General features: G+C 39.7%; 1 protein-coding gene across 1 annotated transcript in view; it reads left to right on the plus strand.

Annotated features, from left to right (window-relative positions):
• GLUD1 (glutamate dehydrogenase 1) overlaps nucleotides 1-17,417 on the plus strand; it is a 40,758-nt gene that overhangs the window by 10,994 nt on the left and 12,347 nt on the right. Inside the window, exons 2-5 of the mRNA XM_081232227.1 lie at nucleotides 5,544-5,624; nucleotides 6,171-6,226; nucleotides 7,412-7,475; nucleotides 12,425-12,519. Of these exons, the coding sequence (XP_081088353.1) occupies nucleotides 5,544-5,624; nucleotides 6,171-6,226; nucleotides 7,412-7,475; nucleotides 12,425-12,519 (296 nt within the window). The remainder of the gene's footprint in view (nucleotides 1-5,543; nucleotides 5,625-6,170; nucleotides 6,227-7,411; nucleotides 7,476-12,424; nucleotides 12,520-17,417) is intronic.

The following is a 17,417-nucleotide window of genomic DNA, read 5'->3' on the forward strand; positions in this document are numbered from 1 at the left end:
GACTTTGTTTACACTGTTTTGTAGAAGGAGGGGCCTGGTTTCTAATGAGCATTTAAGTCTAGAACATTAGGATTGCTGTCTGATTTATGAATGTTAGTGTTTCAAGCTGTTTTTCGTTTCCCACTGAATGCATTAGTTATAAGCACTGGGTAAGGGAAAGTAACTTTTCCCCCGCTTAAGAAAGCAAGGAAAATTAATGTAACTTAGTGACTATTTCCATAGACTCTAAAAGCACAATGAAAAAAGTGCTTCAACTGTAATAGGAAAAATGCTGATTCTTAATAGAGCACTATTTTACCACCTCCATGAATTTGTCTTGAGAAGTAATAAAATCAAAGTATTGAGCTGTTTGTTTAAAATCCTATCCATTTAGGGCTTCCCTGGTGGCGCAGTGGTTGAGAGTCCGCCTGCCGATGCAGGGGACACGGGTTCGTGCCCCGGTCCGGGAAGATCCCACATGCCGCGGAGCGGCTGGGCCCGTGAGCCATGGCCGCTGAGCCTGCGCGTCCGGAGCCTGAGCTCCGCAACGGGAGAGGCCACAGCAGTGAGAGGCCCGCGTACCGCAAAAAAAAAAAAAAAAAAAAAAAATCCTATCCATTTAAACTTTTTGAAAACTACATTTCTTTGTTATTTGCCACTACTTTGCAATATTTATAATAGCAGTGAAAATAGTTGAGATTGAAGTATTGACCACATGCAGACACTGTGCCAGCTGCCTCAAACACATTATCCCAAGCAATTCTGGCATGAAGCCTAAGAGCATTGTTTGCACCTCCCCAGGTGAGCAAGTGCAGATGCCCACAGCAGTTGCTATTGGGGTGAATTCACCTAGTTAGGAAATGCTGGGCACTGCACCCAACCCAGCTCCCTGGCCTAGCATAGTTTCCACTAAATAATATGCCTAAGTAATGCCTATTCACTAAGCGACCATTTGTATAAACACATTTTAGTATTTAAACAATTTTTTAACTTAACCAAGGAGATAAAAGACCTATACTCTGAAAACTTAAAGATATTATTGAAGGGAATTGAAGATACAAAGAAATGGAAAAATATCCTGTGTTCATAGATAGGAAGAATTCATAATATTAAAATGTCTGTACTACTTAAAGCAATCAACAGGTTTTATGCAATCCCTATCAAAATCTCGTAACAGGACTTCCCTGGTGGCGCAGTGGTTAAGAATCCACCTGCCAATGCAGGGGACATGGGTTTGAGCCCTGGTCCAGGAAGATTCAACATGCTGCAGAGCAACTAAGCCCGTGCACCACAACTACTGAGCCTGCGCTCTAGAGCCCACAAGCCACAACTGCTGAGCCCACGTGCCACAACTAATGAAGCCTGCGCACCTAGAGCCAGTGCTCCACAACAAGAGAAGCCGCCGCAATGAGAAGCCCGCACACTGCAATGAAGAGTAGCCCCCACTCGATGCAACTAGAGAAAAGCCCATGCGCAGCAATAAAGACCCAATGCAGCCAAAAATTAAAAAAATAAATCTCATAACAATTTTTCACAGAACTAGAACAAATAATCCTAAAATTTATATGGAACCACAAAATCCTGAATAGCCAAAACAGTCTTGAGAAAAAAGAACAAAGCTGGAGGTATCATGCTCCCTGACTTCCGACTATACTACAAAGCTACAGTCATTAAAACAGTATAGTACTTACACAAAAACAGACACATTGATCAATGGAACTGAACAGAGAGCCATAAGTAAACCCACACACTTATGGTCAATTAATCTACAACAAAGGAGGCAAGAATATACAATTGAGAAAAGATAGTCTTTTCAATAAGTGGTGCTGGGAAAACTGGGCAGCTACATGTAAAAGAATGAAATGAGAACATTTTCTCATGCTGTGCAAAATAAACTCAATGGATTATACAAAAATAAACTCAGTGGATTAAAGACCTAAAGGTAAGACCAGAAACCATAAAACTTTTAGAAGAAAACATAGGCAGAACACTCTTTGACATAAATCATAGCAATATTTTTTTGGATCCCTCTCCTAAGGCAAAGGAAACAAGCAAAAATAAACAAATGGGACCTAATTAAACTGTAAAGTGTTTGCATAGCAAAGGAAACCATGGACAAAATGAAAAGGCAACCTACCGCGTGGGAGAAAATATTTGCAAATGGTATGACTGATAAGGGGTTAAATATCCAAAATATATAAACACCTCATACAACTCAATACCAGAAAAACAACCTGATTAAAAAATGGACAGAAGACCACAAATAACAAATGTTGGTGAGGATGTAGAGAAAAGGGAATGCTAGTAGAGTTGGTGGGAGTGTATAAAATTGGTGCAGCCAATTTATGGAAAACTGTGGCGGTTCCTCGAAAGAAGTAAAGATAGAACTACCATAGGATCCAGCAGTTCCATTCCTGGGCATATATCTGAAGAAAATGAAAATACTAATTCAAAAAGATACATGCACCTCAGTGTTTAGAGCAGCATTACTTGCAATAGCCAAGATGTGGAGGCACTCTAAGTGTCCATCCAACAAATGAGCAGATAAAGATGTATATATATATAATTTTTATGTATTATATATATGTTACATATATAAATATATATAATATAAAAATGAATGCTACTTAGCCCTAAAAAAGAATGAAATTTTGCTGTTTGCAACCACATGAATGGACCTGAAAGGTATCATGCTTAGTAAAATAAATAAGAGAAAGACAAATACTGTATGTTATCACTCATGTGGAATCTAAAAAATAGATAGGGACTTCCCTGGTGGCACTTCCCTGGTGGCACAGTTGGGAATCTGCCTGCCAATGCGGGGGACACGGGTTCGATAAATTAATTAATTTTTAGAAAGTAAAATAAAAATTTTTAATAAATAAATGGATGAATTTCACAAAACAAAACATATTCATAGATACAGAGAACAGTAGTGGTTACCAGGAGGGAGGGGCAAGATAGGGGTAGGGGATTAAGAGGTACAAACTACTGTGTATAAAATAAGCTACAAGGATATATTGTACCGCACAGGGAATATAGCCAACATTTTATAATAACTTCTTGTTTTTTGGCTGCATTGGGTCTTTGTTGCTGCGCACGGGCTTTCTCTAGTTGCGGCGAGCAGGGGCTACCCATTGTTGCGGTGCTCGGGCTTCTCACTGCGGTGGCTTCTCTTGTTGCGGAGCACGGGCTCTAGGTGTGCAGGCTTCAGTAGTTGTGGAACACGGGCTCAGTAGTTGTAGCCCTCGGGCTCTAGAGCGCAGGCTTAGTCGTTGTGACACGCAGGCTTAGTATTTGTGGCGCACAGGCTTAGTTGCTCCGTGGCATGTGTGATGTTCCCGGACCAGGGCTCAAACCCGTGTCCCCTGCATTGGCAGGAGGATTCTTAACCACTGCACCACCAGGGAAGTCCCTGTAATAACTTTAAATGGAGTATAATCTATAAAAGTAGTGAATTACTATGTTGTATACATGAATACTTTAATTTAAAATTTTTTTAATTAAGCAATTTTTGTTGAAACCAGTGTTTGGTCTTAATATTACTTACAGATTTTGCATTTTTTTTTCTGGAATAGTTTTTAGGACCTGGTACTTTTGCTTTTTAGTGCTTTTTATTCCTTCCATAATATGCACAGGCACTGACTTACATGTATGTCAAAATTTTAACATGGATTCTGTCTTTCTACCTTAAGTTTTAAGAGTCAAGAAATAGTCATATTTATTCCACATGTATTTGAGTGCCTAATACATGCAAATTTTCTGTGTTAGGCACCAAGAATTAGTAGACAAAAGAAAGTCTGTCTTCATGGTGCTAATTTGCTGGGGTGGGGGTGGGTGGGGGTGGAAGCTGGAGAGTAAACAAACGTAAAGTCAATTTAAAGTAAATAGGGGCTGGAGAGTGGGGATGAGGAAGAAGTGCTATTTTAAATTATTTTAAAAGGGGTGGTCAGGGAGGGCCTCTCAGAATGAAGAAAGTTTTTAATAAAGACCTGAACAAAATGAGGAAGCAAGCTTGTAGCAACAGGTATCTGCTATATGCAAAAAAAAAAAAAAAAAAACCAAACCCTGTCATTTCTCATTCTAAAATTTTAATAACAATTTATTCCACAAATAATCTGAGAACCCATTATATGCAAGATACAGTTTTCTAAGAGTTTGCTTTTCTAAATATATTCATTTTATTTTTCTGATAGGACAAAGAAATATGTTCAGTTTCAGAATTTGCTCTTTATGATCATATACCGACAGATGAATTCTCTTGAAACGTGTCGTTTATGTTTAGATAGGTGTTTTCTGAAACATCCAAGAAGCCAGCTTTTTCAAATGACTAAGGGAGTTTTCTCAAACTGCTGGTCCATGAGAATACTGTGTATTTCTATCTGAAAAACTTTTATTCCCAGAATCCTTTAAGAGGTGTCCCTGGGCCCCCATACTTGGATTCAGTGTCAGGGAGCCCCAAGCAGTGTGCAAACATCAGCCTCACTCAGGCCTTCTTCCTTGGGGTTGAGAAGCAGTGCACTAAAAGGATGAGAGGTGGCTTAACCCTGCAAAACTTGTAAGGGTTATTGACTAAGACCCCCAAAACCAAAGTAGTGGGCATAGCCGCTTTCTGTGTCCCCTCTACCAAACATCTAGTTTGGTAGAGGATTGGGGGCATTAAGACTCCGAGTTGCCTGTCTGCTTGGCTACCTCACATCCTTATAGAAGAGTGAAGGGAATTGCTCATTTCCAGGAAGGAGAGATGACTTTGTCAAGCTTCTCACTTCTTGGTTGAAAGAGGCTGGCAGTGGGTGAAGGGAGTTACAAGTAAGGATCTCTTTGGTTATACCCCATTGAAGCCAAAACCTCTATTTAGACATCTGATATTCAAGTTGAAACTGTCAAGCCTGTTAACTATCCATTTGCCTATAGCAAAATTCTTGAACTCTCTGCTACCAAGTCACCTAAAGCAAAAAGTAAAAGAAAGAAAAGCCTCCGTGGAGTTACTGCCTCCCTGAAAGTATAAAAAACATTCATTTGAAGGTAATTTTTGTCTGTGAAATCATATTTACTGTTATTTCCCACTGGGTTATAAGTCCCTGAAGGACAGGGCTATCTTATCTCGAAATCCCCAGAAACCCTACTTGATGCTACTCATACCAGAAAGCAAACAGTGAACTTCACCAATCTTATTCTCTTAAATATGAAAATACTTGAATCAAATTCAGTGCTCATTCTGTCGCTCTTTCTGGGTATCTAATTAGCAGCTTTTTTCCTACTGACTCTTTTTTTTTTTTTTTTTTTTTTCTGGCCAAGCCACGCAGCATGTGGGATCTTAGTTCCCCAACCAGGGATCGAACCCGAGCCCCCCTGCAGCGGAAGCATGGAATCTTAACCACTGGACCACCAGGGAAGTCCCCCTATCGACTCTTTAGTCATAAGCTACTTTAGGTGTTCTTGAAAATAACCATAAAAAGTGTGGACATTTTCAATTTCTAGAATTTTTTTTTCAACATGCCAGAAGGATGTTCTAAATATATCCCCTTCTTTCTCACCCCCCCTCTTTTTTTTTAAACCGCCAGGTATCCGTTACAGCACTGATGTGAGTGTAGATGAAGTAAAAGCTCTGGCTTCTCTGATGACATATAAGTGTGCAGTGGTTGGTAAGTGGTTTCCTTTGCTGCTACCTAATAAGAACTCTGGGGAAATATGTTTGCATACAAGGTTACTTTTAAGATGTTAGAGAAATATACCTCATCAGAAGTGGGGGGTTTTTTGTTTTTGTTTTAGGTTGCACAGTTTGACTTATATCATTTTTCAATTAGTCTTAATTAAGATTTAGTCTTTTTTTTTTAATGGGGACTTTATAGGAACTAATTGAATTTTCCTTAAGTGTAGATCTTTGTTTAAATCCCTTTCTATACTCTTTAAATAAGACCAAATCATAGTAAAAGGAAAATAAATATGCCATTACATTTTAGAAATAGTAAAGCACACTGATTAAATATGCATTGTAATTTGCCTAGTCTATTTTCTGTTCACTAGAATTTTAAGGTACAACATTTTAGAAGAGATTGTGGGTTTATTTATTGAATTTTCTGAAAATAAAGCTAAAAGTTTCACACTTTTATAATATTACACAGCTTTTTCTGCCTTTTTAATTCTTTTAGCCTGTATATGGAATAATAACTTTCAGCCTTCTCTTTCAGATGTGCCATTTGGGGGTGCCAAAGCTGGTGTTAAGATCAATCCCAAGAACTATACCGTAAGTATCAAAGTGACATTAGTGCACATGGTGCATTTACAAAGAACTTGAAATTACTGGACTTCTGTGTATCCCCTATACCAGTGAGATTAATGGTTCCTATTGCTTTTATAAATTTCTTTATTTCTTTATTTATTTTTGGCTGTGTTGGGTCTTTGCTGCTGCGCGTGGGCTTTCTCTAGGTGTGGTGAGCAGGGGCTACTCTTCGTTGTGGTGCACGGGCTTCTCATTGCGGTGGCTTCTCTTGTTGCAGAGCACAGGCTCTAGGTGCACGGTCTTCGGTAGTTGTGGCTCGTGGGCTCTAGAGCTCAGGCTCAGTAGTTGTGGCGCACGGTCTTAGTTGCTCCACGGCATGTGGGATATTCCCAGACCAGGGCTCAAACCCGTGTCCCCTGCATTGGCAGGCGGATTCTTAACCACTGCACCACCAGGGAAGTCATCCTACTGCTTTTAAAAGGAATGGAAAAACAAGCAGATAATTAACTCATTGAGTGTTTTGCCATATGAAAGGTCACCTACTTACATCAATGTCCTTTTTCATTTTCTTATTTGGTTAAAAGGTAATTAATATAATTAGTATACCTTCATATTCTTAAGCATTTATATTCATGTGTGTTATATACGACTATAATATAAATGTATTCCGTATATAAATAAATATATACTATATATAACTGTGCTCAGATTTTTATGTTGGGGCCCCAAGGTTCTAGTGACATATCTTAACTAGTTTGGTAAAAATTTTATTATTTATCCTATCAATTCCAAGTTAATTTAAGCTGCTAATTAACCTCTGTATTAAGTTAAATAAATTATGTGAATAAATATCTGTATATGGACAATATATATATGATTTTATTTTTTAAATTTGCAATTTAAATGAAAATACACCATAAGGATTGCTCATAAGATCCTATATTAATACAAGGAGAACAGGTTTGAGCCTTAGCACTACTATCTTTTCCTTATGTAACCTAATTTCTGGTCTCAGAAATTTAAAATTTAATTTTCGTTTAAAATGGAAATACCTACTTTATGAATTGTTCTGAAGATTACACAAGAAGATATATGAAAATATCCTATAAGTAGAAAATAGGATGCAACTATTAGTTATCTCCACAAGTGGTTTTTCTATCAAAAATTATTTTTTCATTATTGTTTGTGTTTCACCTTTTTCCTTTATAGGATAATGAATTGGAAAAGATCACAAGGAGGTTCACCATGGAGCTGGCAAAGAAGGGCTTTATTGGTATGTATTGCCATGTAGATTTACACGGAGTGGGAACATCTAAAAAGTAACTCTTAATTTAAACTCCTGCTTTTGTCTATACATGCATAGAGAGACTTGTCCTCTTACTTTGAGAAATTGGGTTCTTTGTTCAACATGGTGAACATACCTGGGCCTGTTCATGACACCTCTCTAATAGAAAAGTTCAGGTTCTCAGTGTACAGTGTGGATACCAGGAGAGGTCACTTCCACCTCTTCTCCTTGTACAGACATAATAAAGGTTTTTGATCCATGTAACAGCATTGAACAACAAGCACAATCACAATTGTGACATCCAAAAAGATTTTAGGAACTAACTAATGCCTGCATTATAAACAGTTTTTAATATGCAAAAAGCAGTTTTGCAATAGTAATCCTGTTGTGAAAGCAGTGAGAAAACTGATGCTGTTTGGAATTGGAGGCTTAAGCAGGCCTTTCCCTTCAAAGCAGTGGGCACAGGCTGGGAGGTGTGGAGGCTCATGCCGATTGATTACTCACTGTGATATCACTGGCTGATTTTAAGGATTCCTGGGGCTCCTAATGTTTGTTACTCGGACTAAATTTCTGACTAATTTTCTATCGTACTATTATCTATGTCATATGTTATTTTGTGTATGAGATGTGAATATTCTTTTCTGTAATATATAGTTACTATTTAATCTTTAAATTTCAAGCAAATTGCCTATTTATTTTCTTGTCCTAGAAAGATTCTGATTTGTTTTAAAAAAATAAAATCTTTAATAGAATTTTGCCCCTTTAACCATAGTTAAAACTAAGAAGACTGACTAAAATAGGAAAGAAAATCTACTTCTGTTTTCCTGTCCCTCTTGCTTTCCTTCCCCAGTATTCTTCTCACTGTTGACAAGTTCCTATGAACTTAACATATCCTTATTTTGAAATCTGCCCCTTTTAAGTAACACTAGAACTTTACTAGATTTGTCCTGTCTTTTATAATTTAAAAGGCATTTGGATTCTTGGCATGCATCCTCCCTGGCACTGCCGTGAGCTTTACTTACACAGTCATTGTACAGGGGTAGCACTAGTTAATGAGATAACTACCTCCTTCACAGAAATATCTACTAATTCTGATAGCCTTCATAATTTTTTATATCATAACTTAGCTTAAACTCTTAGCTTAAATCTCAAACGTATTTAATAGTCTTGAGTGGTTTCAGACTTTATTCAGTTGTATTTATTGTCATATATAGAGGATATCCAGCTTAATTTTCTCTATATTAACAAGAACCCTGTAATTGCAAAGGTTAAAAAGTGATTCATTGAAACACTGAAAGCTTAAATATTAGCAATTTGACTTTTTTGCTTATGTGCAAAAGCCACCATGCAGCTAAACTGACATCTGGGCCCAGAAAGCTTTGTAGCGTAAGAGGGATGCAGCTGGCATTCTTTCCCTCTCTAGGGCACAGAACTACTCCTGAGCAAACCTTTGGAACTGATGTCATTTCGGTTATTTTCTGACTTCCCTTTCCACAGAGTTTCAGATTATGAGTTAGACCTGAATCTGGGTCCTGGTTCTGTCACTTCGTGTGAGTTTAAGGTCAGCTTTTCAATTTCTGCAAAAAGAGTCAGCTCTGGTTTTGATAGGGGTTGCTTTGAATCTGGAGACCTATTTGTAGAGTGTTGCCATCTTAACCTTTTTTTTTTAAATTTTGTTTTATTTTTTATACAGTAGGCTCTTATTAGTTATCTATTTTATACATATTAGTGTATATATAGTGTATATTTTATACATTAGTGTATACATGTCAATCCCAGTCTCCCAGTTCATCCCACCCCCACCCCCCACTTTCCCCCCCAACAATGCCACTTTTCATCCAAGGGAGAACATTCATACCTTATTCTATTTTCCCCTTTAAACTAGTCCATGAACACTGAATGTCTTTCCATTTGCTTTTGTTTTTAAACATACATTTTATTTTATTTATTTATTTGGGGTTTTTTTTAATTAATTAATTAATTTATATATTTTTGGCTGCATTGGGTCTTCATTGCTGCGCGCGGGCTTTCTCTAGTTGCGGCGAGCAGGGGCGACTCTTCGTTTCGGTACGCGGGCTTCAGTAGTTGTGGCTTATGTGTACAGATCTCACACTACTTTTGTTAAGTTTATTCATAAGTATTTTATTCATTCTGATACTGTTCTAAGAGGTATTAGTCTGCCGTATTCTTTTCTTCTTTTTTTCTTCTTGTGGTACGCGGGCCTCTCACTGTTGAGGCCTCTCCCGTTGCGGAGCACGCAGGCTCAGCGGCCATGGCTCACGGGCCCAGCCGCTCCGCGGCATGTGGGATCTTCCTGTACTGGGGCACGAACCCCTGTCCCCCTGCATCGGCAGGCGGACTCTCAACCACTGCGCCACCAGGGAAGCCCTGCCGTATTCTTTTCTTAAGAAGTCTTTGATACCAGGATAATACTAGCCTCATAGAATGAGTTGAGAAGTGGTCCTTCCTCTTTTTCTCTCTTCTTTTTTAGTTTGTGCAAGGGTGTTAATTCTGTTATGTGAGTTTTGATACCACCTTTGTACACTGTGAAGTTCCCTTTTCATCCACTATATCTCTATGCAGCAAAATTACCCTTTTAGCTTTACCCCTACATTCATGTTCTGTGAAAGCAGTTGCTTTTTTCAGCCAATTTTTTATCTTATTTATACTGTTGCGGGATTGAGTGATGGCATTTTAACTTTCCTAAGGGTAGTTACCTGTTTTTAACAGGATGGACATTCACACCTGTAGGTATTTGAGAATTTACCTGTAATCCAGGAATTGCTTATAATCTGTACATCCCTATACATTGATTTTGTAGGGAGTAGGAAACTCACAAGCCTAGTAATATTTTGTGATTTTGCTTTGGGTAGGGGGAGCTATCTGACTTCAGCATATCTAGACTAATAATTGTTTTTGAAAAACAATTTATCATTATACGTTTTTGATTTACAAACTACATACCTCAAACTTGCCCTTCTCCAAATAGAATTGTTATTTGAGGCAACAAGCTTATTTAACACTTGGTATTGCTGAAAACAAGCATTAATACTTTTGTAGATACCTCTAAAGAGATGTGGGAGCCATTTGTCATTTATACCTTAGGAGAAAAGCAATATGATTAAATATACTTGTATTACCCTCCAGTTGAGGTATGTCACTGTAAAGGAATGGGAATTGTGGCCAATGGAACAGTGGAGCCCTTTTGTTAGAGGATGAGGCTAGGATATGGCATTAACTGTTCCAAGCAGGAAAGTTGTATGGGGTGAGGGTGGATTGGGGGAAGTTAGACTTCTTGATATTTGTAAGATGCCTAAGGAGAAGAGTACCAGGACATAGGAGAGTTACAGGTTGGGTACGGAAGGGGGAGCAAGAGTGTAAAAAACAAAACTTTGACCATTTCAAAGTTGTCTTATACCAATTCTGTATCATTACATCACAACTTGTATAAAGAAGTACATATGTAGGGCCTGGGCCCCTAAAATGTAGAATATTAGAATGGACCTTATTCTGTTTTTGGGTTTTTTTGCGGTACGCGGGCCTCTCACTGTTGTGGCCTCTCCCGTTGCGGAGCACAGGCTCCGGACGCGCAGGCTCAGCGGCCATGGCTCACGGGCCCAGCCGCTCCGCGGCATGTGGGATCTTCCCGGACCGGGGCACAAACCCGTGTCCCCTGCATCGGCAGGCGGACTCTCAACCACTGCGCCACCAGGGAAGCCCTTATTCTGTTGATTAAAAGTACTAATTATAGGAAGAACTCAAGTATACCTCTTAGAAAGAACTTAATTTGGGAGACAATAGTTTAATCATTTAAAAGTTGTGTTTTTCTTTTTATAAAGATAACGAGTTTGTATTTTACAATTAAAACAATATAGAAAGTTATAAACAATGCTGAAGTCTAAACATAGTGAAAAAGTTTGTGCATATCTTTCTAAACCTCTGCATACATATATATACACATGGAAATATGTATAGTTATTATACATCGGTATATATAAAGAGAATTTTATATGAATGGGAACTTATACATGCTATATGAAACCTGCTTTTTTTGCCACATGTATGTTTTGGTGATGATCCCAAGTCATTTACATGGATGTACATCATTCTTTGTAATGACTGCATAGTATTTCTTTGTATAGATGACCCATTAAATAATTAGGTTGTTTTGTATTGTATTCTTACTGTTTTGATGGGTATATTTCTATGTATTCCTGCCTTTACAGATTTGAGTGGGCACCATTTAATACATTTCCATCTGGGATCTCGACATCAGCATTAGTGCCGTCATTGGCACTTGTTGCTGCCTGGGGGCTAGCTTCTTGTTATCCTCAAACTTTTTATTTGCTGATCTGAGGAACTGAAAGTCAAGTCCTAAAACTTTCTGTACAGAGTAAGCTTTGAATAATAGGTCAAAGCAGCATTATGTCACAGGTAAAAGTACTATGGGGCTTAACATAATACTTCAGCAGTGTGTCTTTTCCCTTTTTCTACTTGGTGAGGAGGGCTTACACCCCCAGTAAGCAAGTATGTCACTGTGCTGTCTCATACACATAAACTTTCTAACCATAACAACCCTCCTTATGGTACTGTTATCTCTAAGTACAGTTTAAGGAACTGAGGTCAAGAGAGGCTAAACTGGTTTGCCTATGCTTGCAACATTCAGAAATCTGTTGAGCAGCTTATCAGTTGTGCATAGCTAATTTCACATAGCAAGTGAACACCAGTGGGAGAAGTTATCATGTAACACTGTGTATCTGTAAATTTTGTAATGAAACATTTAGTAAGTATTTCTATGACTTGAATTAGTAACCTAGGTGAAATCTAAAGTTTTCTAGCCATGGTAGCTTTGTTATTATAGAGAATTGCAAGGATCTATGTGTTTGAGATGCATTTATCTTAAAAATTGGTGCGATGCCCTTTCCCTGTGCCCCCAGGTCCTGGCGTTGATGTGCCTGCCCCAGACATGAGCACAGGCGAGCGGGAGATGTCCTGGATTGCTGACACCTATGCTAGCACCATAGGGCACTATGTGAGTACCCACCAAAAGCTCTGAGGGCTTCATTTGCTACCTACCAGAAATAACAGTTCAAATGATGATATGTATAAGGGGAGAATTCACTGGGTTATTCTCCTCTCCTTTAATCATATCGTGATTTTATATATTACTTCTGTCTACCTTATATCATAAATGCAGTGAACTTGGATTGAGCTTTTACTCATATGCAACCCTATCCTGACCCGCTGGGATGGGCCCTCAAAGATCACCTCCCAGGGCAGGATACATTACAAGACAGTAAAAGGGAAATAAGAAAGCATTTGATTCGGGCTTTTCCCTCAAAGGAACTAAGACACATTAAGCAGATAAGGTATGTAGATAGTGTAATAGCAGGGTGGAGAGTTTCTAAAAGCAGGCTTCCTGGAAGAGGTATTTGGTCAGGGCTGGACATTGAAAATGGATAGAATTTAAACATGGAGATTTGGAGGATAGGAGGGGAGACTGTAGAGCTCAGATTGTCTGAAGATAAGGCACATTTAGAAAGGTAGTAAGAGAACGATGAAGTAAGTGAAAGAGTAGAAAAATACTCAAGTCCCAGTGTTTTTATTTTACTTGCTAGTCAGTGGGGAGCCTTTGATGCTGACCCTTCCTTAGGGAAGAGGGGCCGGCAGCAGTGTTAGGCTGGAGCAAAGAGATGGCCTCCACAGCGTCAGTGTCTGTCTTCACAGCCGGGAGCGATAGGGCTGGGGAGAAGCATTGGCTTATGACAGAGGTAGACTCAGCAGGACTGGGTTGCATCTGTGGGACCAAGGAAAAGGACAGGATTGAGTCAGAAAGAACCAGGAGGACTTAGAGTCTGGGGACTGAGCAGAAGTAGTGCCATTAATACAGAACACAAGAAGAACAACTAACTTCGTCCTTGAAAGGGATGGAACCTTGAAAAACACTTAAGGAGTAGGAAGAGAAAGTGAGTTGAAACGACATTTTGTTACCCAAAAACTGGGTGCACGTCTTGGTGGGTGTCGAGCCAAAAGACACAACCAAGCCAAAGATCGGTAGAAGGATTTATTACTTGCAGCAAGTAGGGAGAACACTGGGATCTCTCCCAAAGCAGTGTCTCCCTGAACAGCAAAATTGGGGAGGTTTTAAGTTAAGGGTACCTGCATATTCATGAAGGGACTTGGGTGGTTGGCAGAGTTCAAGCTTTAGTTAAGTCACTAAGATCAGAAAAGGTCAACAGGGCTTCCCTGGTGGCGCAGTGGTTGAAAGTCCGCCTGCTGATGCAGGGGACATGGGTTCGTGCCCCGGTCCGGGAAGATCCCACATGCCGCAGAGCGGCTGGGCCTGTGAACCATGGCCGCTGAGCCTGCGCGTCTGGAGCCTGTGCTCCGCAACAGGAGAGGCCACAACAGTGAGAGGCCCGCGTAACGCAAAAAAAAAAAAAAAAGGTCAACATCGTCATCCCTTAGGTTCCGGTTGATCTGAAGGTTGAGCACTTCAGGCTTATCTTTACCATTGAAACAGAACTGGGAGTCTTTACAACTGATAAATTACCTTGGCTATTGTTACTTCTCTTGCTTGATAACATTCTTTTGTTCCCTTAAGATCATTAATTATTGAGACCTGTTCAGGTCCAAGCATTGTAGACAGGCTTTGATAAAATGGCTTAGATCACAAAATGGCTTCTCATGTCAAGAAAGCCATGCCTGGTATTCTTCCTCCAGGGACCCCCTACCCTAACTGCTCACAATTTATTTTAAAAATATAGAGAGAGCACCTACTACACAGGAGGCTTAAAGTACAGCAAGGAGTTCAATACGATTGGGGTAAAGGCTAGAAAGAAGAGTTTTGATGCTATGAAGAGTACTGGGGACCTGACCACGTCTCTGGATCAGGAAAGCCTACTTGAGACGTAACCTTCTGGTCTGCACTCTGAAAGATGAGTACACATCAACCAGGGGAAGTGGCACCGGCCAAGGGTTGGAAGCAGAAGGAAGCACCTGGGTAAAGGTCCTGATGTGAAAAGAGGTGAACCTGAGAGGCTGAGGGAACACTATGGTGGCCAGAGTAGAGAGGTCATGAGAGAGGCCAGCAGAGGAGAGTCGGACCAGATTCCTACCTTGTAGGTGACGGCAAGGACTTTGATCTTTGTCCTGAAAACAGAGGGAAGCCAGTGAAGTGCTAATTGTAAGCAGGTGTGTGACACAGTAAGCTTCACTCTGTGTGCAGCAGAGAATGGGATTGTTGGGGACAGGAGACTACACAGGAGCCCAAAAGAGATGATATTGGCCTGCCATAGCGTTGGAGAGGAATGGACAGATTGAAGAGTGATTGGGGGCTGGAGGGGAGGAACAATTAGTTAGAAAAGAATAAGAAGTGCCAAGAGCTTCGCGTTGTGGATGTTCTGAGGGGGTGGTTCTGAGAAGAGAGCAATTCAGCAACCAGATTGGAATAGTGAGGTTGGAGCCAGACTGCAAGGGCGTGTTGAGAGGGAAGTAGGGCATGAAGAGTAGCCCTCACTTAAGAAAAATGGCACTAGGGAGGAGACAGCTTGAAAGGTGCCTGTTGTCTAAAGAGAAAGGCTTTTGTTGTTCTTGGCATGTTGATTGGTGTGGGCCACAGATTCATCTTTTAAGGGCCCTAGTGGAAAGATCAGCCTTAGAAGAGGAGGAATATTGTTTCCTCTAAAAGGAAGGAAGGGGGCATCTAATGGAGGGATTTAGGCTTCTCTCGTTTCCTGGGGCGTGATGTAGTGTGTAGTTGGGAGCACACTCAGACACCCGGGATTCTGGGACTGGCTCCTTCACATACCAGCTCTGTGACCTGGGGCAAGTGCCTTCAGCTCTCTGTGCCTCACTTTCCTTATATGTAAAATGACAATAATAATAGCACCTAGTTCATGAGACAGTCATGAGGATTAAGTGAATGACAGTATAATTATAACTGGCCCTCAGTAAGCATAAAAAATAAATATTTATAAACACTGAACCAGGTAAATTCCACCAATCCCCTGAAGTAAAACAGGAGCAGCATGAGACACTTCAAAGATTTGGTTTTGACTGCCATTTCCAAAATGTTGCTCCTCCGTGTCACCTTCTTATGTTAAATGAGCTCTGGTTATGGTCTTTCATTCTTTTGAAGCAAGGCATTAGATTGAATAGTACAGAACAGTGCGCAGTACACTGTTATTCATAGCTCTCTCCCAAAGGTGACAAAAGAAAGTTTTGTGAGGCCCTGCCAACTAAACCTTGGACTAAACACTGGTAAAAGACTGTCCTCCTTAAAGTGATAGGAAATACCAAATCAGAGCCTAAGGTAAGAAGCCGCAGTTTTTGTTCCTCGTTTTCAGACGTGTACCTGAACACGCAGCTCCTTTTGCCTAGCCTCGCCCAGAAGTGTGGGTGCTGGAGAGCAAGCGAGTTCTCCACCCGGGCCCAGGCTTCCAAAACAATTAGGTATGCTGGGCATCTCGCAGCCAGCCAGCCAGCCAGCCGGCACCGTGCCTGACCTCAGACAGGATTGCTCTCGGCTCCAGCATTTGCATTTTCTCTGTTCAAAAGCATTTGGCACTTACTTGGTTTGCAATTCTGTATTCATAAGCGTTAACTATTCATGAAGGAAAACCGTGGGAAAACTACTAATTCCATAAATCACTTTACTAGACTGTTTTGTTTTGGTTTTTTTACTTTTGTTCTTTTTGTTGGTAATGATACAGCTAATACAATTCTAAAGATTCTTATTTAAAGTTAGTTTTTAAGTTCTTAAACAGTCACTTTTTAACTTATCCAGCTAGAACATACATTGGGAGGTAGGGAATATGATATGAAGTAAGGCACTTTATCTTGTTTCACATAGGTAGCAAATTGCCTCAACAAATTTATTAAATAGTCCATACTTTAGCCACTGACTTAAAATGCTTCCTGTATGTAATATTGATTTCCTATATACAATAAGACTGTCTCTAGTTTCTCCTGTCCCACAGAAGACAACAGATTTGTCTACTATGCACTGTTCTGGTTGCTACAGTTTATAGTATGCTAAACTGGTTGCTTCCAGTTTATCCCTTGGAAGGGAAGCCCTCCCAAGCCCCTTTCTTCCTTCTAATTATACTTGTTTCTGAACTAGAAACATGCATACTGTCAATACAGAGAGTACAGAAAGGAGAAGACTTACTCTCCCACTCAGCTTCTTAGAGCTAACAGCTACTACAGGAGGTGCTCTACTGACACATGGGCATGGGCCTCTGTGTCTCACCCACATGTACCCCTTTTTTTTAACTCCAGTAATACCATACTATATATACACAATTTTTTGTATATATACAATTGTATATATAGTATAGAATTAGAATTTCTGGATTAATGGCTTTTTATCTTGATAGGTATTCCAGTTGCCCTGCAAAGCTTAGTTATTTTGTTTTCTTTCTTTCTTATTTCTTGAATAGTTTTGTTAGTCCACTCTTAGGTGAACTTATCTTTTAAAGTTCTTTTTTAAAAGTGACACTTAATTGAATTTCTAGATTAGTTTGGCAGAAAAATATTTTTACAGTGTTGAGTCTTCCCATCCATGAACACTGTAATGGCTCTTCCTATCTTAGGTTCTGTTTTGGTGACATGCTCAAGTCTTATGATAACTTTTAAGACAATTACAGGTGACATGTATACCCTTACTTAGTAGGGCTTAAACATTTGGTAAAGGAATAATAGTTTTAAGCTGAACTCTCTCTACTGGTGTGATATTGCTATTTGTTTTTACTTGATGTTTAATTCCTAAAAACCCTGTTTCTCCCATCAGAAAAGTCTACTTTATTATATATTTTCTAGGAACAGAAATTTGAAAAGGTGAGACTCCCCCCTATTGATGAAAGTATACTTTAAACACACACACACTCCTAATGAGCATATTAGTTAAATGAGAGAATGTGTTTCCAC

Source organism: Mesoplodon bidens, assembly GCF_964165515.1.
Source record: "Mesoplodon bidens genome assembly, chromosome: 1".
NCBI lineage: Eukaryota > Metazoa > Chordata > Mammalia > Artiodactyla > Ziphiidae > Mesoplodon > Mesoplodon bidens.